The sequence below is a fragment of the Danio rerio genome, chromosome 16 (assembly GCF_049306965.1).
Source record: "Danio rerio strain Tuebingen ecotype United States chromosome 16, GRCz12tu, whole genome shotgun sequence".
Lineage (NCBI taxonomy): Eukaryota > Metazoa > Chordata > Actinopteri > Cypriniformes > Danionidae > Danio > Danio rerio.
In genome coordinates this window covers 3,427,117-3,454,973 of record NC_133191.1, presented here as the reverse complement: position 1 = coordinate 3,454,973, position 27,857 = coordinate 3,427,117, and the positions used below count along the sequence as shown (strand labels likewise).

The 27,857-nt window shown below is 37.4% G+C and overlaps 1 protein-coding gene across 1 annotated transcript in view; it reads right to left on the bottom strand.

Moving 5' to 3' along the window:
• Positions 1-6,082: 6,082 nt before the first annotated feature.
• Positions 6,083-27,857, bottom strand: part of LOC137487869 (uncharacterized) — a 55,014-nt gene continuing 33,239 nt past the window's right edge. The window contains exons 4-5 of the mRNA XM_073926788.1: positions 25,493-25,629; positions 6,083-6,414 (exon numbers count right to left, since the gene is read on the bottom strand). Coding sequence (XP_073782889.1) covers positions 25,502-25,629 — 128 coding nt within the window. The 3' untranslated portion in view covers positions 6,083-6,414; positions 25,493-25,501. The remainder of the gene's footprint in view (positions 6,415-25,492; positions 25,630-27,857) is intronic.

The window sequence follows — 27,857 nt, the reverse complement described above, 5'->3', positions numbered from 1 at the left end:
TAAATGTCACAAAAATGTTTCTCGGCTGCTCATGTTGAGGGCTCTCTGGGTGACTGTTTTCTTCCAGTGTTGTTCACAAACATTCAGCTCTGCAATTGTCTTTTTATGACTCGTTGGTGGCCTACTGTTGTTTTATCTAAATAATCTCTCTGTCTGTGCGGTGCATTTAGTTATGAAGGCGGATATATACAGTTGGACTTTTTTCGCCAATTTCTGTTTAAAGGGGAGACAGGGTTTATTCAGCATTTCTAAACATAATAGCTTTAATAACTCATTTCTAATAACTGATTTCTTTTCTCTTTGTCATGATGACAGCACAAAATATTTCACTGGATATTTTTAAAGATACTAGTGTTCAGCTTAAAGAGACATTTACAGGATTAACTAGGCTAATTAGGCACGTTAGGGTCATTAGGCAAGTCATTACATAACAATTGTTTGTTCTGTAGACAATTGAGAAAGAAACATTGCTAAAGGGGGCTAACAATTTTGACCTGAAAGGGTCACGAAACACCAAAACACATGTTTTGAGCTGTCGTATATGTGCCCCACACTGCTAAAAACTTTATTAGGACACCTATAATTCACTAAAAAGTGTAAATTGGTTGTTTTTGCGTTATTTTAAGCAAATGCGTACTTCCGGTTTGAAACAAATTTTTGAAGCTGCGTCACGGTCATGAGATAATAGCGTGTATTCCAGCGTGCAGACTGGACGCCTGTGCCAGAGTGTGTCTTATTACGTCTTACAGTGTGATGCATTAATGCATGAGTAAGGCTTGGTTCAAACCAATCAGCGCGCTCTATTGTGCAACTTCATTGATATTCATTACTGTCAGAGTGTTTAGACGACAGAGACGCCACGTTGTGTTGGCAAAACAAGCGTGAAGTGTTGCTTTTATAGTTTGCTGTAGTTAAGTTTTGTTTTCATTTGAGAGCGCAGCTGGAGTCACGAGTGGATTAACAGTGTACGCGACGATCGACAACAATAACTTACGTGTCTAAGGAGGAACATTGTTTACCTGAGAGCTGTACTCATCTGCAAACGCTGAGATCCGGATTCGCTTGTAGTCTCCTCTTCATAAAGACTCCGCTCTAGTTGATGGTGATTGTCCTGTCTCTACAGATTTGGTAAGTGAGCGACCAGAGCTCTTTGTTTATTCAGTTTGTTCATATCGAACTAACTATTGCATCGAGTGTAAACATGTTAGCACCACAACCAAACTTTAACCTCGTGTAGGATTTTCACTGCATTTTGTGACCGGAATAACACACGCGGCTTTCTGACGCTACATGCCGTGTGCATCTAAGGGTGCTTTCACACCTGTGAATCGATTCAGTTGTTCCGAAACAGAGATTACAATTGTTACATTGTTGCTCTTTGCTCTTGGAGCGGTTCGCTTTCACACTGCAAAGTTTCTAATCGGAGCAAAAGAGCTAAAACAAGTCACGTGCGAGTAAACTCTCCTTAAATTGGTCAGAGTGTCAGGGTTTATTTTGCAGCGTCCCGCTAAGCTGTCAGGAGAGGTGGTGGTTTGGTGGTGATTAACAGGGTGCGCGCGCGACGTGTCTGAGGAGAGATGCGGTGGGGAGGGATGAGAAGGGTGCGCGACGATGCCTATTTGAGGACCGGGAGGGAGACGCGAGATTACTGGGAGATCATCACTCGTTTGCGGGCATCCGGAGACTCGCGAAACTTCCCACCCTACTCATAATCCTCTCTTCATATAGTCGTAAGCCTATTACATATCCATAAAACACTGTGATATAACCGCGCTCGGATCGGATTGCTTTCTCACTGCAATCGAACCGCTCCAGGGTTTGTTTCAATCGAGCCGAGACCACCTCATTCAAGCGATCTCGGAGAGATTACTTTAGCGAGGAACAGAGCGCAATTGCCCTGTTCACATATGCCAAACGAACCGCGCTAACTGGGCAAACGAGACACGTTCCGAAACAAAAGTGTAGGTGTGAAAGCACCCTAAGTTTCCGGGAAATGCGGAGGGTTTTTTTCTCTCATTCGCCGTGCGGTATCAAACATTGCATTAAAAATACACGCTTAGAGCAGTTCCTCTAATCAAATATCTCCTTTGTCGCGAGGGACATGAATTAATTCCCTGAATGAAAGAGCCAAACTGCAGTTATGCATGCGTGCAGCAACTGGTGTGAACACAGCATTTGAAACTCTATCGGCACAGTTCTGAGAGAAAAGACATCGTTTACCAGAATGGAATCAACCTTTCCACAATGCTTTAGAAACTGACATCTAAATTTGGGTGGAGAAAGGCTCCTAATATGAGGCATGTCGTGGAGCCAGTTCGTTTGGCCATGAAGTCATTTGTAAATTGAAGTCATTAGTCACGTGGCCATTATGCCTCAGGTGGTTGGCTCAAAAACCCCACTAGCAGAGGTGGCAGCAAATAGGTCAAATCCATCTAGAGGAATAATGCACAAGCCAAACTGCTACCATTGAGGTGTGCAGAAACGCTAATGGAGGAATTATGCACCTCCTTGGTCTACATCTAGCAAATTTAATAATATTAATACAGCAGCCCACTAATCTGAAGACTCTTTGGCTTTCCAGCAGAGCAAAATGAACGGTTTCCTTTCAAAGCAGGAGGTGCGAGAATAAAACACAAAGGTGTTTTTTTTTTTCTTCATTCAACCTGATTTAATGTTCCATATGAACGTTACGCTTTTGTTTGTCTTTTATCTGCAGCCTATGCATCTGGTTTGCTGCCCCGACCTATTTTGTGTGGTTAACAAGCTGACATTTTTCTCATTCTCTTTCTCCCTCCTTCATTTTCTCCAACATCTGATATCCTTTATTTTGTGAGTCTGCCCGCCGAGAGCGGAGACTGAAAAGGCTGAGTAATAGTTTTCACATCATCAGCCGCGGCGCAGGCTCTAATCTCGTGGGACGGGCTCCGTGTCAGGGGCCTGCCGAGCACCGGGACGCTCACAGTAGCAATAGTGACCTCTTGCTGTGGCAAGCCGAGCGGAAACATGCCGACCTCTACCCATGTCCACAACTATCATTGGGAGGAAAAAAAAAAACAACAACTTTAGCCGACAGCATGCAATGACTGTCATTTGCCCACAATCTGAACGTTGCCAGATCCTGCATATGTGTGTTTCTTCATCTCTCAAGGGCACGCTTTTGTTCTGAGAGATGTTCGGTTTCCTGTGGGTTGCTTAGAGTACACCGCGAGGACATCTACAGTATAAAGGAACATTATGCGGTGAAAGTGCACGCCATTAATTCACAGATGATGGGAGAATCTGTTATTCAACAAGCCTCGCATATGGTCAATCACGTGATTGTACCTGCTGAAAAGATGATTGTGCTTATGCACACTTCCAGTGGCATCATAAATATAGCGATTATGAGCGCATGAATGCCTGAGCAACGTGTTGAAAATTATGGATGACGGATGAGCTGATGATTTCTGATGTTGGAAGTGTTTGAAACATGACAGAAACACTGTTATAATATAGATAGATATGTTTAAAGAGATGGAGAATAGCTCAGCTTCATGATTTCCTTTGTGTACCAAAGAGAAGTTTCCTACTATGAGAAGTATTAGTGCACAGTGCAACATAATTGTCACCGACTTGGTCCCAGTCATTCCCCTCGCTGGCCAGCAGAGGCCACCATCACCGGACTTCTACCATTACGTCATCCACTTAAACTGATAAGCACACACACCTGCAGCTCATCCCGCTAACTACCCACGCTTACACATATAAGCAGCACAAACACTCAGTCCGTTGCGAAGTCTTGTTCTGCCCTGTCTTACATTACTGAGCGTTATCTCCTGGCCTGATCTCCCGTGTATTACCTGGACTGTTACCGACCTTGTGTTGCCTTCTGCCTACCCCGAACCTTGCTTGTATTCTGACTCTGATCAACGCCGCCTGCCCTGAACCACGCCTGATATCTCGACACTGAACCACGTCGCCTGCCACTGATTCATGCCTGCTTTATCACTCCTTGACAGCCAGCCGCCAGCCCTTACTGAATACCACTGATGTGAGTTCGCACGTAAGTGCGTATTGTATGATTGTGTTTAATAAACTTACTGCAAATGGATCCCTTCGTGTCAGGCTCCTCGTTACAATAATAATGTAATGCCAGATTTAGTAGCGTATGCTTGTAATCCAACAAACAAACCTTTCAAAAGGTACATTTTTGTTCCTAACAGGTCTTTAAAAGTACATGTTAATACCTAAAAAGTACAAATGTGGACCTTGTAGTACCCTAAAGGTACAAAAGTCTACTATATACAGTTGAAGTCAGAATTATTAGCTCATCTGAATTTTAACAGAGAGCAGGTTTCCTCAACACATTTCTAAACATAAGTTTTAATAACTCATCTCTAATAACTGATTTATTTTATCTTTGTCATGATGACAGTAAATAATATTAGACTAGATATTTTTCAAGACACTTCTATACAGCTTAAAGTGAAATTTAAAGGCTTAACTAAGTTAATAATGTTAACTAGGCAGGTCAGGGTAATGCAAGTCATTGCATAACAGTGGTTTGTTCTGTAGACAATCGATAAAAATATAGCTTAAAGGGGCTAAAAATATTGACCTTAAAATGGTGTTTAAAAATTTAAAAACTGCTTTTATTCTAGCTGAAATAAAACAAATTAGACTTTCTCCAGAAGAAAAAATATTATCAGACATACTGTGAACATTTCCTTGCTCTGCTAAACATCGTTTGGAAAATACTTTAAAAAGAAGTAAAAAATTTGAAGGGGGCTAATAATTCTGACTTCAACTGTATACAACTAAAATGAGACTGGCAAAAGTTGAAGTACTGACTTCCCTTTTGTAAGGTAAAGTACGGTCTGAAATATGTACTTAAGTAAAAAGTATTCATTACCATACCTGTTTTAGTTTCAAAGTGGGGAGACTGGCAAAAGTTGAAGTACTGACTTCCCTTTTGTAAGGGAAAAGTACAGTCTGAAATATGTACTTAAGTAAAAAGTATTCATTACCATACCTGTTTTAGTTTCAAAGTGGGGATCTGCCCCCCCCCCCCCCCCCCAATAACCCTTGATCCCACCCAAAGAAGCTCCTTAAATGGTGTAAACTCTTGCACTGTTGTGTCTTAAATAATACTGTTAACAATAAAATAAAAACATAAAAATCATAAAAAATATACATTTGACCACTCCATTATTGGTTCATACCATCATGTATGCATTATCATGCCCAGTATGCTCATCATGCAGTAAAATTTTAAACAGCGGTCAACATCAGCAGATCAGATATTGGTAATTGTTCAAAAGACATTTTTCTTGGACACAGGTTATCATCTACACTTACAGTGCATCTGAAAAGCATTGATAGCATTTCTTCATGTTGCAGCCTTATCCAAAATGGATTAAACTCCTTTAATTCCTCAATTCTACATATAAAACTCCATAGTTGATAACCATAGAGAAACTCGATGGTCAAGTAAGATACAGAAAGTCAGAAGTCAGTCGGGTCACTCTAGAGCAGAGTTCCCAACCGTATTCCTGAAGGCACACCAATAGCACACATTTTCAACCTCTCCCTAATCAAACACACCTCAATCAACTCATCAGAACATCAGAAGAGACTCCAAAACCTGAAGTTAATGGGTCAGATAAGGGAGACATCCAAAATATGTACTGTTGGTGTGCCTTTAGGAACAGGGTTGGGAACTACTGCTCTACATGACCAAGTCTCTTTAAAGCAATGTTTTAGCTAGCAATCTTCTTTAATAGAAGCATTTATCAATTTGGTTACTGTATTAAACTATATTACTTGGCGGAGGAACAGTTAATTCCAGCAGTAATTAATAAAATATGCATCTGTTTATTTAAATCATACATCCTTTGCCTCGGCTTCATGTTGTGCCTAAGAAAACTCCTAATGGATGGTAAAGTCAAAGTAACGCACAGCCTCCCATGCCTTATTGCTTTAATAAATCATTAAACTGTCTCTTTGGCATCTAATTATCTCTGAGCTGTAGCCTGAATTCCAAATGCAAAAAGGGAAAAGTGTTGCAAAAAATGTAAGGAAAATAAAGCAACTTCCCATTTTATACACTCACCGGCCAATTTATTAGGTACACCTTACTAGTAGATCCGCCACACCATTACACCACCAGCACCAGCCTAAAATATTAATACATCGCAGGATGGATCCATACTTTCATGTTGTTAATGTCAAATTCTAACCCTACCATCTGAATGTGGCAGCAGAAATGGAGACTCATCAGAGCAGCAACGTTTCTCCAATCTTCTATTGTCCAGTTTTGGTGAGTCTGTGTGAATTGTAGCCTCAGTTTCCTGTTCTTAGCTGACAGGAGCGGCACCCGGTGGGGTCTTCTGTTGCTGTAGGCCAGGGGTACTCAAGCTTTTCAGCCCATGATCCCTGAAAAACAACTCCAGTGACTCACGACCCCCACTATGCTCGGAGGTGGTTATAAGTTTACAGATATTGAACACAATGGTGTTAAACATAAGCATATTGGCAACACAAAAAAGTGCAACAGTCTTACAACCATATATATCTTTTATAATCGTTATTCATTTGTTTAATTTAATATTAATCTCACTTAATGAATATGGTGAGCAGACTGTTTATAGCACAAGACTATTCGGTCACACTTTACAATAAGGATCATTAGTTAATGTTAATTATTGCATTTACTAACATGAACAAACAATGAACAATACATTTACTACTGTATTTGTTCATGTTAGTTAACGTTAGTTAATGAAAATACAGTAGTTCATTGTTAGTTCATGTTAACTCATGGTGCATTAACTAATGTTAGCAAGCATGGACTTGACTGTTAATAATGCATTAGTAAATGTTCAATTATGATTAATAAATGCTGTACAAGTGTTGTTCATGATTAGTTCATGTTAGTAAATGCATTAACTAATAAACCTTATTGTAAAGTGTTACCGACTACTCCTGGTTTAATTTTGGAGACTTGGAGCCACGTGGAGATCAACCTTCTTGTTCAGTCGTGGCCTTAATTTTTAATATATGTGAGAGCTATAAAGGTTTTTAAAGTTGAATATTGTACCGCAAAATCAATCTGCCGCAACTAACGCTATTGCTGTGATGTTAAACAAGCATACTAACATCAGGGGGTTCACAAATAAATTATAATAACTGCTGAAATATGATAATTCTTTTGTAAAGTCCACTTTTCAAGGACATTATAGCTTTCATGATATCTTCCTTATTACCATCCGAAGTTACTGCTTCATCATCATCTTCGTCAGGGCCCTCACTAGCTGCCATGGCGTCATTAGTTTCTTCACCCTCCGAATATTCATCTTCGTTTCTGTTTATTTTCTTGTCTTTTCTGGCACCTTTGCGTGACATTCCTCCCTATACTTTTATATTTGTGTTGCTTGACTTTAGATACAATTCTGGTTGGTATTGTAGGATTGATCACAAGTTAGCAGCAGAGCTAAAAAGTTTCGACCTCTCAGCACCTCTCCATAACCAAAAGTCAAACATGATGATTCTAATGGTTTAATAAAATACATGAGATGTTTGGAAATCACCAAGCGACACCTCCCCCTCATAGTCTCGCAACCCCCCAGGGGGTCCCGACCCTAACTTTGAGAACCACTGCTGTAGCCCATCTGCCTCAAGGTTGGACGTGTTGTGTGTTCAGAGATGCTCTTCTGCAGATCAGGGTTGTAGCGAGTGCTTATTTGAGTTCCTGTTGCCTTTCTATTTGCTGGAACCAGTCTGGCCATTCTCCTCTGACCTCTGGCATCAACAAGGCATTTGCGCCCAAAGAAATGCCGTTCACTGGTTATTTTCTCTTTATCGGACCATTCTCTGTAAACCCAAGAGATGGTCGTCAGTGAAAATCCCAGTTTCTAAAATACTCAGACCTGGCACCAAAAACCACACTACGTTCAAAGTGACTTGAATCGCCTTTGTTCCTCATTCTGATGCTCGGTTTGAACTGCAGCAGAACGTCTTGACCATTTCTACATGTCTAACTGCATAGAGCTGCCATGTTATTGGCAGTAACTTTGTAAACTTGCATTAATGAGAAGTTGGACAGGTGTACCTAATAAAGTGGCCGTTGATATTTTCTGTTTAATGCTTTTTAAAAAACGCACGTTTGAATCCAAAGCCTTGCTTGCTATAATTAAACCAAACACTGGCATTGTGTTGCAGCTTAAGTGGACATTTCTTTTGAGAATATACTACGCCTCTTTAGTCAGAGAAGGTCTGACTAGAATCTAACAAAATTACTGGTAGGAGAAAAGTGCTGCTGTAATTACAAGTGTGCTTCTCTGTGTAATTCAGCTGTCTGCTGCAAATGTGTCCTCTGTTCTTTTTGCCGTTCGATCAATAATTACATTTCTTTCTCAAAGAGAAAACTAGCCAAATTCACTCTTCACTTCATTTCTCCTCGAGTTCCTGCTGATAAGTGGTGTACTGTTGTTTTGCTTTGACGTCAATGCTATGTATAGTGCTCTGTGTAGCAGCGAAGGAGATGTGCGAACGGCCTATCCCAAGGTCACATGACAGAGGTCACGTCTGCACAGGTACAGTACTCTCTCTCTCTCTCTCTCTCTCTCTCTCTCTCACACTCACTCTCTCTGAGATGCAATTCAGAGTTTAGGTAACACTTTAGAATAAATATCCGTTATAACTAGTTAATAGATCATTGATAAACTGTTAGTTAATGGGTTATAAATGACTTGTTAAATAAAATGTAATAGTTTGTTAATTATTAATAACTGTGCTTTATAGATAGCCAACAGATAACTTACAAGCTGTTAGTTAACAAGTTGTAAATGACTTCTTAACTGTATTTTAATGATTATAGCTATACCTAATACATTAGTAACAGATCATCAACAAGCTCTTAGTAAATTACTTAATAAAGACTTGTTAAGTATCAGTTAATAGTGTATATATGTTATTGGGATGTTATTCTAAAGTTGTGATTATTCTTCATCTATTAACTGTTAGTAAATGAGGAATAGTTGCAATTTTAGAATAACATCCCAATAACATGCATAAGCTAATAACTAACACTTAACTAATATATTAACTCACAAATCACATATCAGTTGTTCCAATCTACTAACACCAGTGAAACTTTTGTTGAACTTGAACTGATTCCATCCATTTGCTGTTCAACAAAGTTTCACTGGTATTTGTAGATTGTTAACAAACTATGAGCAACAGATTGGTAAAGTGTAAGTTAATAGATTGGTTAAGTGTTTGTTATTAGCTTATGTATGTTATTGGGATGTTATTCTAAAGTTGCAACTATTCCTCATTTACTAACAGTTAATAAATGAAGAATAGTTGCAACTATAATAACGTCCCAATAACATATATAAACTATTTACTTTTACTTAACAAATCTTTAGTAAGTAATTTACTAACAGCTTGTTCATTATCTGTTTCTAATTTATTAGGTATAGTTATAAATCATTAAAATACTTATTTATAACTTGCTAACTAACAGCTTGTAAGTTATCTTTTGGCTATCTATAAGGCACAGTTATAAGTAATGAACAAACTATTAACTTTTATTTAACAAGCCATTTATAACCCATTAACTAACAGTTTATTAATGATGTATTAACTAGTTATAACGGATAGTTATTCTAAAGTGTTACCAGAGTTTACAGTTCTCCCAGAAGCTTTGAGAATTGGATACGCACTGAATTCAGTGGAATATCAGTGGAATGAACCGCCAACAATACTTTGATATATATCACGTTAAGCGTAATCGCTCAAGTTGGAAAATCTGAACTTCAGCGGACAATCGCGTTGCATTAACTAATCAGGAGCTTCTGTGCCCGCAGAACTGCCGCTCACTTGATATTTTCTCTTTTTCAGACCATTCTCTGTAAACCCTAAAGATGGTTGTGCATAAAAATCCCACTAGATCAGCAGTTTCTGACATACTCAGACCAGCCCGTCTGGAACCAACAAAAATGCCTCACTTAAAGTCACTTAAATCACCTTTCCTTCCTCATTCTCATGCTCGATTTAAACCGCAGCAGATTGTCTTGACCATGTCTACATGCCTAAATGCATTGAGTTGCTGCCATGTGATTGGTTGATTAGAAATTTGTGTTACCGAGCAGCTAAACAGGTGTACCTAATAAAGTGGCCGGCGAGCATGCGTGATATATATGTTCAACAATTTCAACAGTAAATAATGTTATTTTTGAATGTGATTTTAATTGCACGTCTCTATATCACTGCATGTGGAAGCGATAATGAAATATTACTGGATGACATTACAGCACAGGACTTTGGTGGTCAGAAAAAAAAAAATCTTTTGCTCTTTCACTCAGCTGTCCTGGCAGTGCAGACAGCCAGTGTCAAGGGAATTATGTGCTCATCATTCTGAACATTAGACTATTTCTTCTCCACTAGCAAGATTGACAAGAGGGGAATGGACAGAGACAGAAAACACACTCTTAAATATCATCACTCCATGTTTTCATTTCAATGAAGAGTTTGAGTGTCATTTGAAATCACAGAAACGTGCTGCCTTTCGACATCAGTGGAATAAGACTGCAGCTTTGAATCTGAGAATAACTACTCACTAGCTGAGCAGGCTAGAATAACTACTCACTAGCTGAGCAGGCTAGAATAACTACTCACTAGCTGAGCAGGCTAGAATAACTACTCACTAGCTGAGCAGGCTAGAATAACTACTCACTAGCTGAACAGGCTAGAAGAACTACTCACTAGCTGAGCAGGCTAGAATAACTACTCACTAGCTGAGCAGGCTAGAATAACTACTCACTAGCTGAGCAGGCTAGAATAACTACTCACTAGCTGAGCAGGCTAGAATAACTACTCACTAGCTGAGCAGGCTAGAATAACTACTCACTAGCTGAGCAGGCTAGAATAACTACTCACTAGCTGAGCAGGCTAGAATAACTACTCACTAGCTGAACAGGCTAGAATAACTACTCACTAGCTGAGCAGGCTAGAATAACTACTCACTAGCTGAGCAAGCTAGAATAACTACTCACTAGCTGAACAGGCTAGAATAACTACTCACTAGCTGAGCAGGCTAGAATAACTACTCACTAGCTGAACAGGCTAGAATAACTACTCATTAGCTGAGCAGGCTAGAATAACTTCTCACTAGCTGAGCAGGCTAGAATAACTACTCACTAGCTGAGCAGGCTAGAATAACTACTCACTAGCTGAGCAGGCTAGAATAACTACTCACTAGCTGAGCAGGCTAGAATAACTACTCACTAGCTGAGCAGGCTAGAATAACTACTCACTAGCTGAGCAGGCTAGAATAACTACTCACTAGCTGAGCAGGCTAGAATAACTACTCACTAGCTGAGCAGGCTAGAATAACTACTCACTAGCTGAGCAGGCTAGAATAACTACTCACTAGCTGAGCAGGCTAGAATAACTACTCACTAGCTGAGCAGGCTAGAATAACTACTCACTAGCTGAGCAGGCTAGAATAGAGCACCTCTAAATTAAATTACACTATATATATATAGTATATATATATATATATATATATATATATATATATATATATATATATATATATATATATATATATATATGTGAGTGTGTGTGTGTGTGTGTGTGTGTGTGTGTGTGTGTGTGTATATATATATATATATATATATATATATATATATATATATATATATATAGTGTAATTTAATTTAGAGATGCTCTCAAAAGAGAGCATAAAACCTTCTAAATTAAAGCAACATTTAGAAACCAGAAAACATGTTTTATAAACAGTTTATTATTAACAGTTTTTATCGTTTTTACTTTGTAATATTTCTATAATTTTTCCCAATTTGTTAAATGACAGCAATAAAATAGTGTTTATTTGTAAGTCTTGGTGAATTTCTTATGATTTATCTGTCACTATTGTTTATGTTAACAAATAAATACAAATTAAGTATTTATGATGGCTTACTTAAACTGTATTATAGTTCCTAAAAATTTGGGTCGCGGCTTGATGACCATGTAAAAATGTGGGTCCCATGGCCAAACCAGTTGAGAACCCCTGCAGTAGAGGGTGGCATGTACATTTTTGCCAATCTCTAATACATTACTGGGGCATGGTTTCTCATACGTGCCATTTCTGGTAAATCCACAAGAGGGCACTGTGTGCATTTCCGCTAAACTCAACATCGTTCTCATGTGCATCCATGAGAGAACCTAGTCTGCACACCAATAACTTGCCGAATTACCCTAACCTGCCTAGTTAACCTAATTAACCTAGTTAAGCCTTTAAATGTCATTTTAAGCTGTATAGACGTGGCTTGAAAAATATCTAGTAAAATATTATTTACTGTCATCATGGCAAAGATAAAATAAATCAGTGATTAGAGATGAGTTATTAAAACTATTATGTTTAGAAATGTTTAAAAAATCGTAAAACAGAAATTGGGGGGAAAAAAATAAACAGAAGGGCTGATAATTCAGGGGGGCTAATAAGTCTGACTTTATATGCATTTGTATGCAATGTTTCCAAAATGTGCATACAAAATAGGTGGATGGAAACAATAGCTAACATCTGAACCTTACAAACACCTAAATTTATTCCTGTCTTTAGATTTAATATGAGCTCATCACTTCTGATTGTCACTTCTATTCACCGTCTGGTTCTGGTATAAAGAAAGCGTTTGCTAATAACCAAGATGTGTGTTTTTAGATAGATTCTTCATGTGCGAAATGGGACACATTTTTTTGTGATTACTCTTAGAGCAGAAGTCAACTTTAGATAATGCATTTCAACTAAATATTCTATGTTACAACTCATTTAGCATTAATAGCAGGGTGCATGTGAATTCCAAGGCTGTCATGTTCAACAAAATTACAATATAATGTCCCCAACATCTGCTGAGAGTGGGGAAATATATTCAGCGGTCTACTCCTGTTTTTCCACTCCGAATAAACATAATATGAACACATTTATGCTGTGACATTTAATCAGCAGGGGACACCCTGCCTCATGAATTGGATTAGTATAGTGCTACTGCAAGCCACAGTATTGTGATTGATTCCATTACCATAATACTGCGTAAACAGAAATGCATTTACTAAAGATAGAGTTAAATGTTTTGTATTGCAACAGTCCTCTCAGACAGTGGGAAGGAGAAAATGTTGAGGAATAATGGTGTGGCTGAAGGAGCAGTTTGTGTTTGAGGGTTTATGGAGTTTTGCTGTAGTGAAAGATTACCTGCAGAAGGCAAATTAAAGGGCTTATTTCACAACTTCCTCGCTTATGGTTATAAAAACACCTTATTAATATCATTTGTGGGGACCAAAGATTAAGATGCCGATTTTGTAAAATGCAAAACCAACTTGTACTGTTGTATTTTTGACTGAATCAGTGTAGTCATTATTTATTTATTGCTCACATTTCCAGTTTAAATAATATACAGTTGAAGTCATAATTATTAGCCCCCCTATTTATTTATCCCCCAATTTCTCAAACAGGAGCTTGTTCACTTCTTAAACGCTTGCTTTTTAAATGTCTAATCATCATGATTAATCCTGCCCCTTTTCGCAGCACTGTGCAACAGAATTCTGCATGCTCAAACTCTAGTGTGTGTGTGTGTGTGTGTGTGTGTGTGTGTGTGTTTGTGTGTGTGTAAGAGAGGTGAAAATAAAGTCCAAGCGACCAGTGCATGATTAGTTACCAGCTGTGAGCGTAATCAGGAGTAATCAGAAACTGGTGTGTGTGAGGTGTATGACGGTATTTGTAGTCCAGTTCAGTGAAAGATGTGTAATTCTTCAGTGATCTACAAGGATTAGATCGCTGGTGATCAGGACAGTAATGCTGTTACTTGCTTTTATAAGTGTGTTTAAGTTTGACAAATGGTTTGTGATTAGGAAAAAAATAATTAGGAAGACAAACACATTAAAATGCATTTATTACATTACAAAACATAAGAATAAATAGATTTCAAAGTTACTCTTAAAGTTTTTACTCGGTATGAAGCCCATTTTATATTTATTTTAATCTAAAAAAAAAAATATATATATATATATATATATATATATATATATATATATATATATATATATATATATAATAAAAATATACATATTGTAATTATTTAATTATATATTTAATAAAAATATACACACATATATATATATATATATATATATATATATATATATATATATATATATTGTAATTTTATATATATATATATATTTTTTTTTTTTTATTATTGTACTTTTTTTATTAAATTCAATTAAGACATCTTTACTTGAGATGTTTTCTTCTTCAACTGACTTTCTAAGGCTCACATCAAACATTTGATTAGTAATATATTTGACTTGACTCTTTCAGTCAGTCATTATAATCTTTCTCGAAGTCTTGAGACCAGAACTGAGGAAGATTCATGAAGAAAAAAAAAAACTAAATCTGGCCATGACACACATTTTGTCCTTCACTGCAACAATTATGCTTCAAATGAAAATCTCTGAGGAAGTGATTAACAGCTCGCATATTGATTTATCTACTGCTATTTTAAGGCCACTTCCTTCTCTGCTACTGCGAGATCTCAATCTCATTAAATTAAGACGCGATGATGGACAAGCCTGTGTCTCATAAGACTGTCAGTGTGTGTGTGTTTTTTTTTTTTTTTTGCTCTTGTACAGTGTATATAATACATGACAAGGTCAGTTGTGGAATTATGTCAAGGATCAGAAAGTCTTATACTTTATTGCTTACAAATACCTTTCTATTGCTGTAATTACCAGGACACTAATCTTCACATGTTTAGCATGTTCTCATTTACCACTAGCACATTTTCTATGGGATATTGCATACGGAATAAACAAAAACAAATTGCACAGTTTTGTGTGGATGCAAATGAAATAAGCTTTTGGTTGATTTTGTTTATGACAACCCTGCATTTTTTTCAAGTGCACATAAAGACTTTTGGTCAATTCTGTGAAGTCCCTTTATTATTTATATAGTTATTTATTTGGCCTCTCTATCTCCGTCTCTATTCTGTGAGGGTAAATGCTGAATTATTGAGTGGCAGTTCACTTAATGACTAGTGCTTTTCTTCTGCATTTGGTTTACTGTGCAGTGGCACAAATGGAAAACCTCACAGCTTCAAGATAGTAAAATCAATATTCTATTCTTTTTAATGGGCAAGATAAGGTGAACTGTTCAATAGCAGATGCTTTTTCTTTCTGTCTTTTTTATCTTTCTCTTTTTGCTGTTGCTCTCTGTTATTCCCTCTGCATCCTTGGATTAATTATTTGATTCATTAATGAATTTGACAGAATGTTTAGTTGCTATTTTCCATGCAGTGAAACAGTACGTGCTGCTGTAATATCTTTGGATAAAAACAAACATTCATTCATTCAATTTCCAGTATGGGGACAAACCAAAAATGATCAGGGCTGACTACTTTACTAATTTCCATGAGTACAAATCTTAATGTTAATACATTCTGCCAGGATTAGGACTGATCGACTGAATCAATCATTTATTTTTTAACCTTCTCTATCTCTTTGTGCATACTATATATATATACACACAGTGGGAACGGAAAGTATCCAGACCCCCTTAAATGTTTCAATCTTTGTTATATTGCAGCCATTTGCTAAAATCATTTGTTCATTTCTCCTCATTGTCCACACAGCACCCCATACTGACAGAAAAACACAGAATTGTTGTCGTTTTTGCAGATTTAATACACAAAGAGAAACTGAAATCTCACATGGTCCTAAGTATTCAGACCCTTTGCTCAGTATTTAGTAGAAGTAGTAGATCTTCTGACATTCCTCCTTGCAGATCCTCTCCAGTTCTGTCAGGTTGGATGGTAAACGCTGGTGGACAGCAATATTTAGGTCTCTCCAGAGATGCTCAATTGGGTTAAGATCAGGGCTCTGGCTGGGCCATTCAAGAACAATCACATAGTTGTTGTGAAGCCACTTCATCATTATTTTAGCTGTGTGCTTAGTGCCGTTGTCTTGTTGGAAGGTAAACATCCGGCCCAGTCTGAGGTCCTGAGCACTGTGGAGAAGGTTTTCATCCAGGGTATCTCTGTACTTGGCCTCATTCATCTTTCCCTCGATTGCAACCAGTCGTTTTGCCCCTGCAGCTAAATAATATCCCCACAGCATGATGATTGCACCACCATGCTTCACTGTAAGTGCTGTAACGGACATGTGATGAGCAGTGCCTGGTTTTCTCCACACATAGAATTAAGGCCAGAAAGTTCCATCTTGGTCTCATCAGACCAGAAAATCTTATTTTTTCACCATTTTGCAGTCTTTCAGGTGGGCTTTCGTGTGTCTTGCACTGAGGAAAGGATTCCGTCTGGTCACTCTGCCATGGTTGACCTTCTACAACTTTCTCGCATCTCGCGACTGCACCTCCAGAGCTCAGCCACAGTGATCTTTGGGTTCTTCTTTACCTCTCTCACCAAGGCTCAGTTTGGCTGGACAGCCAGCTCCAGGGTTCTGGTCATCCCAAACGTCTTCATTTAAGGATTATGGAGGCCACCTTGCTGTGAAACTTTAAGAACTTTAAATGCAGCAGAAATATTTTTGTTACCTTGGCTAGTTCTGTGCCTTGCCCCAATTCTGTCCCTGAGCTCTTCTAAATTTCTTTGACCTCATGATTCTCATTGTGAGCTGTAATGTCTCATAAAGACAGGTGTGTGGCTTTCCTAATCAAGTCCAATCAGTATATTCAAACACAACTGGACTCAAATGAAGGTGTAGAATTATCTCAAGGATGATCAGAAGAAATGGACAGCACCTCAGTCAAATATATGAGAGTCAGTTACAGACATCCCGAGGTGAGAATAGTTATTCCTGGAGTTCTGCTCGGCGATGCATTGTGGTTGATCTGTGCTTTGTTGACTTTGAATGTTGAAAGTTTAACTCTGCAGTTTAACAAAGTGACTTTTATTGACATTTTAGTAGTTTGAAATAATATAATGTAAAATAGGTAATATCTAGAGAACTGAGTCTGTAAAATAACAGAAAATGTACTGGCAGCTTATTACAAGGTTTTAAAGTGTAATATACACCAACTAAGACAATATATCACTATAAGCTATTTAAAATGAGCACAAAGGTGACTTTATTAAACTTTTCAATGTAAAACAAAATATTGGAAGAAAGATCAAGATCCCATAATGCAATTCAAAAGTATTAATAAACAAGTAAAATCAGAAAATAAGTCAAACTGCTAATTTGCGGGTATTCTTTTACAGTGTGGTTATAAAATAATAATAACTAGTTAAACCCTTTCAGATTATGGGCTCTATTTTTTTGGAAAACAACACACGATTTGATTATTATATCCTTCCCTTTCCTGGCAAACAATATTGGCAGAAGCAGCATTTCATTCTCGGCTAACAGAAATGGGAAATCATCCGCTGAAATGGAGAAATGATGTGCGGCCTGTTTCAGCATGCAGCCCGATGCTCAGTGCGTGAGCTGGGTTTCTGACAGACAGACTCTCTCACCTCTTCTGCCTGTGCTCTTCTTCCACAACCTTTTTGTGTTCACCTTCTCATTTCTTCCCTATCTATCTATCTATCTATCTATCTATCTATCTATCTATCTATCTATCTATCTATCTATCTATCTATCTATCTATCTATCTATCTATCTATCTATCTATCTATCTATCTATCTATCTATCTATCTATCTATCCAATTAAATTCAATATTTGCTTTATTGACATGACAAATGTTACAAATGTTTTGCAAAAGCATTTATAAAGTTACATTAAAAATAATACATATATACACTTCTAATATTAATTCTTTCTCCACTGCAGCATGGCTTTATATTGTATGCTGGACATTATTTCTGGTAAGTGACAAGACTTTTATCTCAGCAAAGTCAGACCTTACTGTCATAATTAAATATCTCAAAATCAAGACATGATCTTATTTTATTTTGGTAAAACAAGCGTAATCTTGAGGCCTTTGCCTTTCATATAAGCCACTTCTGATGCCAAATGATCAACTAGAAGTCCAGTTATTATTAGTTGTTCCTGAAATGTGGATAGGTGACAAGACTTTTGTTAGTGTATAAATACATTATGTTCGCAGTTTGATCTCATGCTACTACTTTTTTCCCCTCATGCTTATCATAAAGTATAAAAATTAATGCTCTGTGTTTTTTAATTTGAAATCGTTCTAGGCAATGATCTCTTCTGCATACACTTCATTAAATATTTGGTAACTCATTGGTTTTTACTGTTTTAATTATATCCTTTATGTCAGTAAATAAATATCTTTGTTTAGCGTGACGGGTTAGATTTTCCTCCAGCATCAGCAGCTGCAGCGGTTTTAACACTGTTCTCTCTCATGTACGTGTATATTCACACTTATTCAGTTTTAAATGTCTATATGTTCAACATTCTCAATAAAAGGATTCAAAAGGGGTTCTGTGGTTTCCTGCAGGGCTGGTTTTACAATATATTTATAGTACACAGTTTAGAAATGCATTATCATTATTAATATTGTTATTCATTCATTAATTTTCTTTATTCCTTTATTTATCTGGGGTCGCCACAGCGGAATGAACCGCCAACTTATTCAGTATACGTTTTATATAGTGGATGCCTTTCCAGCTGTAACCCATCACTGAGAAACATCTATACACACTTATTCACACACAAACACTATGGACAATTTAGCTTACCCAATTCACCCAATGTCTTTGGACTGTGTGGGAAACTGGAGCACCCAGAGGAAACCCATGCCAACACTGGGAGAAAATGCAAACTCCAAACAGAAATACCAACTTCTTGCTGTGAGGCGACAGCGCTACCCACTGCGCCACCCTATTATTGTTATTATTATTATTTATGCATTATTATTATTGTTGTCGTTTTTATTATTTATTATGTATTATTGTTATTAGTATGCATTATTGTTATAATTGTTATAGTAATTAGTATGCATTATTGTTATAATTGTTATAGAAATTAGTATGTTATTATTATCATTACGTATGCATTATTATTAATTTTATTATTATTAATTCTGCATAGTTACTTTGTTATTATGAATTAATATTATTATTTTTTACCATTATTATTATTAATAATAATAAGTATGCATCATCATTATTATTATTATTATTATTATTATTGTTGTTATTATTACATATTATTATTGTTATGTATGATAATTATTATTATTATGTATTATTGTTATTATTATGATTAATTATGCATTATTGTTATTATTATTACTGTTATTATGTATGATAATTATTATTATTATTAACATTATTATTATTATGTATTATTGTTATTATTATTATTATTACTAATATTATTATTATTACTATTATTATTATAGATTAAACATGGTCAAGCTATGCCAGATATTATTATATATATATATATATATATATATATATATATATATATATATATATATATATATATATATATATATATATATATATATATATATATATATATTATAAAAAAATGACAAACAAACAAATATATATATATATATATAGTAAGTGAGTGTGTTCTGCTGTTTCCAGGTAGGAATGGATGAATAAAATGTCTGATCAATTATTCATGTGAGCAGTTGGTGCCACTTCTGCTGATTGTACAGTTTGACTGCTGAAGAAGAAACACAGAAACTGAAAAAAATGAAAACAAGAGCGGAAAGGATCTGAATTAGCAAAGTAAAGAACAGCCATGAGAGATCCCAAGTAAAAAAAAAAATCTCAGATTATTTTCCAACACACAAACACACATCCTTGCATATGTGTGCAAACCCTTTTATAATAATATTATAAAAAATTAGGACCACATTTACATTAAAATATATATACTCAGCTTTAAGAGTCCATATATTACACCATTTATTTAAAAAAAAAAAACTAATAACATTTTTTTCTTGCAGTATCCGGCCAGTCGGCATTTATGTGTGGAGTTTGCATGTTCTCCCTGTGTTCGCGTGGGTTTCCTCCGGGTGCTCCGGTTTCCCCCACAGTCCAAACACATGCACCATAGGTGAATTACTGTAGATTAACTTGTGTATGGGTGATTCCCAGTTCTGGGTTGCAGCTGGAAGGGCATCCGCTATGTAAAACCAGCCTGACCTCGCGAGGAAACTTTTACGTTTTGTCAGTTTAGTGGCTAATTCATACGAATTCGTTCGAGTTTAGTCGTACAAAAATGTAAGATTTTTAAAAGGAGGCGTGGCACCTAAACCCACCCTTAACCCCAACCGTCATAGGGTGATGAGCAAATCGTACTAAATTGTACAAATTAGATCATACGAATTCATACAAATTGGCCACTAAATCAAAAAGTTACGAATTGCCGTGAGATTGCGTTGGTAAAACATATGCTGGAATAGTTGGCAGTTCATTAAAAATCCAAATCAAACATCGCATTTACCTTCTATATTTTGTGTTGAGTTGAGGAAACGAGCTGTCATACTATGGAGCCGCATTAAACATCAGTGAACATGAATTTTGGCTTTCAGCATAATAATAGCCATGACACAAATCAAATCAGTACAGATTGAGGAGAATAAGAGCACGCTGGAATGACAGAGTAAAAGCCTGAGCCTTTATGCAGTCGAAAGCCCAGCAATTTGATCAATCTCAAGCTCTTTTGCATGGAAAGGCGAGGGGAAAATAGACATAATTTAATGCTGTGTTAAACGCAAAATCTGTATGAGCTCATTTTAACAAAAGTGGAGATTTTCTGGGGAGATTTTGCATGTTTGCAAGGCGAGCATAGTTAAAGGTGACATATGCCACTTTTCATAATATACAGTGCTCAGCATAAATAGGTACACCCCTCACAAATCTTTTCACTAAATTTTTATTAGAAAGCTCTGCAAGATTATATCCATGCATATACATTAGATTAGTCAGTACTAAAGCCAAATCTGGAGCTTATCTAGCAAAATAACTTACGATAATGATCCAAAAACTAGTCCAGTCAAATTTAAATTTTATAGAAAAATATTAAATACAAATTAAAAAATTAAGAGAAGCAAAGAAAAATAAAATTTTGTAGGTTTCAATATTTTGTCTAAATTTAATTGTATTATGCTTTCAAGAGTTCACACTTGGCGAGGCAGTGGCGCAGTAGGTAGCGCTGTCGCCTCACAGCAAGAAGGTCGCTGGGTCGAACCCCGACTCAGTTGGCGTTTCTGTGTGGAGTTTGCATGTTCTCCCTGCCTTCGCGTGGGGTTGCTCCGGTTTCCCCCACTATCCAAAGACATGCGGTACGGGTGAATTGGGTAGGCTAAATTGTCCATAGTGTATGATGTGTGTGTGGATGTTTCCCAGAGATGGGTTGCGGCTGGAAGGGCATCCGCTGCGTAAAAACTTGCTGGATAAGTTGGCAGTTCATTCATGGCGACCCCGGATTATTAAGGGACTAAGCTGACAAGAAAATGAATGAATGAATGAATGAGTTCACACTTAGCTGATGATTGTTTATAAAGCTTGTTTGGCATGCTGTCCCGGGAGAGAGCCCTGAGCTCAAGAGATCCTCGAGCCCGGGGCTCCCATCCCGTTTGCAGGGTGAGAGGGGAGTTTGAGCTCAGGTAGATCTCGAGAACTCCCCTGCTGTAGTTGCTAATGAACAGATAGTGATTGCTCTTAAGAGATAACTACTTACTAGGAGCATGTCTATTGTGCTGATTTGGATTAGTCAATTAACTTAGGTTGCATGTTTTTTGAGAGTGAGAGGACACCGGGGAACCCGGGGGGAACCCACGTGAGCACGGGGAGAACATTTAAACTCCACACAGAAACATCAGCTGGCTTGGTAAGGATCAGAACCAGTGATGTTCTTGCTGTGAGGCAACAGTGCTAACCACTGGACCACCGTGCAACCCATCAAGGAAAGGAGGAAGAGTAAGGGTGGAAGAGTGGATTCTTCACGAAGATGGCTGGTATATGAAACTTAGGGTATTTATAGTGGCTAAGGAATCTTCTGATTGGTGAATCATAGATTGAATAATGCGAGGTCAGCTGCAAGTGATCCTCTCGAAATTAGTTTATAAATAAACTTCACTCAATTTCTCAATATATTTGGTGACTAAAATATAATTTTTATAAATACATCTGTTTAATAAATCCGTTTTGTTTAAATACACCAAAATACCTTGCTTTTATTCACTGAAAAACGTATAAAAATATTCATTTTCAAACTGGGGTTTACTCAATTATGCTGACGAGTCTGTGTTAATAAACGGTAGATATCATTGTATTACCTTCAATGATAAAATGTAATTGCAAAACTGTATATTATTATTACTATAAAAAAAGTATATTGCGGCCTAAAGGCAGTAATGCAAAGTAATAATAAATGTAAATAAATGAAAGAAACAAGAGGGACCAAAATCAGTCACCAGGTCTAGAGCTCCCCTTTGGCATTAGAATGCCCCCTCAGTTATGACACCCTGGCGCCGGGTGTATGCTCCAGGCTGGTGGTGGATGAGGAGTAGGGTTGTCAAAAGTATCAATTTCGGTACCAATCAATACTGAAATTCTGAAACATCCATTTCCATCTAACATTTGAGAATGTTCTTAAACAGCGCTGATTGGCCATTGAACATAAATGACTGTGATTGGCCGGAAAAGTCATGAGTTCATCATTCTTCACCGCTGTTCACTGAGCGCAAACACAGATACCAGCTGTAATGTACTTTGGGTATCCTAAAAAGCACTATATAAATGTAAGGAATTATTACGAGTAGAAGTACTACAATTCTCTTATCTTCACAGAAAATGTAAAAGGTCAGACTATACAGTGCATTATAAATGTGTTCTGTAAAAGACAATAGCCCCCTTCACACACACAGATTATTCTGGAAAATGACCTGCAATTTTATGAGTGAACAGGCTGGCGAATTCACTCCAGCAATTTCCTGGAAAGAGAAGATTTAACATTACCAGCAAATTCACAGTATTCTGCATTGTGTGGACACGGAATGAATATTAGCGAATTCAGAATTCAGAATGTGTTGACGTGAGACGTCTACTCCAGCCAATCAGAACATTCTGACACAGATCACGCTTTTACATATGTGCCGTTTATGCCGTTTCTCCATGTGGAGAATTTAGGAGATTTAAGTCAAAACAGAGGGGCGGCATGGTGGCTCAGTGGTTAGTATTGCCACCCTACAGCAAGAGGGTTGCTAGTTCGAGTCCCAGTTGGGTCAGTAGTCATATCTGTGTGGAGTTTGCATGTTCTTCCCGTGTTTGCGTGAGTTTCCTTTGGGTGCTTTGGTTTCCCACACAGTCCAAACACATGCACTATAGGGGAATTGAATAAAATAAAATTGGCCGTAGCGTGTGTGTGTGTGTAAGTGTGTGTGTGTGTGTGTGTGAATGTGAGTTTGTATGGATGTTTCACAGTACTGGGCCCGACTTTTTAATACTCCTAGGGCCGGACTCCAGGCCAATTTTCAAGTCATAGCTAGCACGCATGTCGAGCTTTGAGCCTGCTCGAAATAAAAAATAAAAAATAAATAAAAAAAAAGGTTTAACCAGTTAAACTCTGCTGTTATTTTGGGATTTCCTCCTGGATTTTGCCTACCCACATTTATAAGCTTCCCAAATCCACATGCAGAGGTGTAAATGCAAAAATTTGGTTTCATTTTAAAGACAACCCTTTGAATTTTCATAAAACACTATTGAAAGTGCTTAAAATATCTGTATGTGTTGTCTGTATTATAATAAACACCTAAAAAAGAGGCGCCTTTTGTATTTTTTTTATAAACTCAACTTTGAAAGTGTACCTTTAAGGTTCTGTGGTCTAGCGTGCTGTAATTAATTTAGGTGGTTCCTAAAAGAGAAAAATGTCTCCACCATAATCTATGCAAAAGTTATTGTATTCCATCTGATGAGAGGTGCTGTACAAGCCACAGGGAGCGATCATTGTTGTCATATTTCACTATTCTTTTGTTTGATCAAACATAATTGACTGTGTTTGGACCACATCAGACATATAAAAGGATTACTTATGCACATCACCTCAAAATCAGAGGAGAATGGCCCTGAAGCGCACAGTATAAGGTAAGAGATGACAGCTGTCTGTGCAATCTGGGGCTGCTTATTGATCATAAATGTATTGTTTTCACTTCTGCACCATGGAAACACCACAATTAATTCGGCAACTGTTTGATATGTGAATATAATTCAGTAAAAAGAATGCTAGAGAATGCTAAAAAAGATGCTACAATCCAGGTTTGTGGACGTTCTGGGGAGAACCAGTATTAAAGGCACGGGCCACAAAAACAGCTACACTGTCTTCAAAACAGAAAATCCCAATATTCTGAAAGCTATAATAAATAATCTGATGGGAGTTTTGAGCTGAAACTTTACACACACTTTCTGGAGACACAACAGACTTATCTTAAATCTTGAAAACGGGGTTAAATAGGTGCTTTTTAAGTAACGTGAGAATGTAAATAAATTATGAACTGGGCTTATAAGCTTCACTCATTTCTAAATGCATCCTAAAGGTCCTGAACTGCAAGATGCTAATGCGAGACATAAATCTAATTCAAGGTTATGTTTTCTTATTTTAATAAAACTTGTCAGATTTTCTTTAATATCTAGTAATATTTCAATATTTCTAGAACCTTCTTTTCCTCTGCACTGCATATTCTCCTGTGGTTTATGTGTTTTCTGTGTTGTAGATTTTCTGCCCACACCTAAAGCCTCTGAGAGTTTGTTTTGTCATAAATTTCATAAAACTCATTCGTGCCACACCAGTGCGAGTTTTCAGCCTAAAATGCCTACGTTTTTTTAATTCCCTCTGATAAGGGACTGATCCATATTTTACACCAATATTAAGCCATCAAAGTATAGGACATCAAAGTGCGCCATTCTCTCAGTCACAAGAAAGGAGCTGATTGAAATGTCCCTTTGTTGTTCTGTTGAAAGAAACTCTTCTTCAGAGACTAAAAAAAAATAAAAAAATCTCCCCGGCTCTCCGCAGATCCCAAACTATAACTCTAAATTTAATAGCAACAATTTCTTTGTTGTTCAAAACACGCCATCATCTTTATTCCTTCACAGCAGATTAAACATTTTAATCATTTTAACACTTATTAGGAATATTGTTGGTCCCCCAACTCAAAGCTGTACCTTCATAGAAATGCTATTCCCAGATCAACAATTATTTATGTATTATTATGATGTAGCCAATAATGAAAAGTGTTTCTCTTGCATGTGCCATAAACCAATAAAGTATATTTTACAATCCTCATTTACACATTCTCACAATCCTCATTTGCTCATTACAAAAAGAAAGGACTGCTTTACATATGTCAGGCCAATATTTTGGTTAACAGTATGCTGATATGTACAACTGATGCTGGTATGTATTTATAATTCGTGTAATATGCATCTGCACTGTTAGTTATAATGTTAATTCAATCATTTTTGTTGATGAAGATTTAGTAAACAAAGATTTATGTTCACACTTACTGCTTGACGCTATTCGCAGGTTTGGTATGTTGTCCCGAGAGTGAACCCTGAGCTCAGAGATAATTGAGCCCAAGGCTCCAGCCTGGCAATAAGCAGATAAGGGGGTCCAAGATCAGGTAGTTCTCGAGAGTTCCCATCTGGTAAAAGAAGAAAAAGGTGGAGATGTGGTGGAAGGGGGAATTTTTCCAAAACTAACATAAGGCAGTAGGGTGAAATCAGTCTATTTATTGTAGGCTTTGATCAATCTGATTGGATTATTGTTGATTACAGATGAGAGATCAGCCGCCATCTATCATATCCAACCCAGGCTCATCCTGAAAACGTAGTCCCGCGGACATTTCTGTAGACCACGAAATACGTCCCGGAAGGTACGTTTTTGTTTTCGCGAATCCGCGAGAGGCCGCTCTGTGCGCTTTTTCGCATCTCGAATGTCTCTCGTCCGCACTGTTCTCGTGTAAAGCCACCGGAGGCCGCTGTTGAGTGACCGTCTGTCCAACTGACTGACTGAATGATTGACTGGGCAATCGGCCAACCCACCCTCCTCCTTCCCTAAACCCAACCGGTTTTACCGATTGACCCCCCCTGCCCGCTTGCTTCCCTAAACCCAAGAAACGATTTACAAAAGCCGTCCAGAAAAAGAAAAGCCCTCGTCTGATTTTGACCTTGTTTTCAGATTCACCACATTCTCACCCTGTTATGAACTCGTTTGCTTTATTTTTTGGATTCTGTTTTTGTCTTACCTGCCTTCTGGAACCGCTATTCCCCGGACTCGAACCCGGTCATCGTCGTCGTCGCGGTCAGCTCGCCTCCAGGTCTCCGCTCCGCCGCCGTACACGACTAGCTAACCGGACAGAGCGGTTGCGGCGGGAAAGCCCTCCACACTGAGGTAAGCTGTGAGCCAGCGAGCACGAAGAGAAGCGCCGTCACACCACCCTGTAGCGTTCACTTAACAATATTAAATGCAGCCATACGTACCTCCAGCTACGTAAATCGTGGTCTCCAGAAATGTTCACGGGACTACGTTTTCAGAATGAGCTTGGGTTGATCATATCACGTGCTCCTCTTGAAATTAGTTCGAAAACTTCACTTCAGTCTCAAAATCACTATAAATGCACAAGCAAAACGCATTAAAAATTCCCATTTTTGTCTGAAAACTTCCTGTAAATGTCCTTTAAGTGTATCGATGGCCACCGTCTTAACATTTAAATGAGCTTTATGTACTTTTGTTAATGACACGGCACTTTGTAAAGTGAACAGCACATATGTGCTATGCTGATAACCAGGGTTGAGAAAGGGTTTTAACCTGTTAATGTATTTCACAATATGCTACAAAATTGTGCTTTAAAAAGTAATGTGTAACATCTTTATTTACATTACTTAAGTTCAATTATTTAATCTAAATACTTTTATTATTTATTTATTTATTATTAAAGGTGCATTAGATGATCGTCTTTAGAAACATGTTGTGTTTTGCTAGTTGAAAGTCTCTTCACATTCTGTTGGTAATGATAAAAGCAAATGATCTAAATGTGTTTAAATGTATTTTTACATTTTTGACTGTCTGTTCACGCAGATCCGCCGATGCGCTTTCACGCGGGCCGCTGTCCAAAAAAACTAATGCTGAATTAAAACTTTTTAAAGTCCTGAATCAATATTGGAGATATTATGCTGGAGTAATGATGACACCATGGCTGAAGTATTTCTTTTAGACGGGTAATGTTCTGTTTAAAAAGTATTTTTGTAGATGTAGATTGTGTTGTTTTACGAATGGGTTATATCCACAGAAGTGTTGTTCACCCACTGAAATCTTCAAAGGAACAATTGATGTGACTATTTTTAATTTCAGTGAACGTTTACAGCATCGATAATGTAGATTTAGATTGGGACAAAGTGTAAGAGAGTGAGACTGATGAGTGACACTGATGAGCGAGTGATGACAAGCTTTGCTTGCTAACTACACAACTGAAAACATGCTAGATATAATTCAGTTTTTCATTCAAAATTGTAGTAAAGTACTTAAATTTCTAACTGGTGAATGACGTGATCTTGTGGGTCTCTGTCAACTTTAATGTGCGCGTTTGCGATTTCAGGAGACGTGGCTTTGGAGGACAGGGAGGGATTGTATTTAAAAGATATATTATGCTAAATGGTTAACATTTAGGCAGATCAGCTACTGCACCTTTCAGGTATGCAAAATAACATATGTTCCCCAAACACATCCCTGTTAGCATCTTCATTATTGAAATGGGAAGTAGGAATTATTATGGGAAGTAGCCTAGAAATCTTTTAATTTTCTAACTATCCAGCAGGCACAGGACATCAACATGACGTCAGATTGACGTTGTACCCCCAACCTCGTGGGATG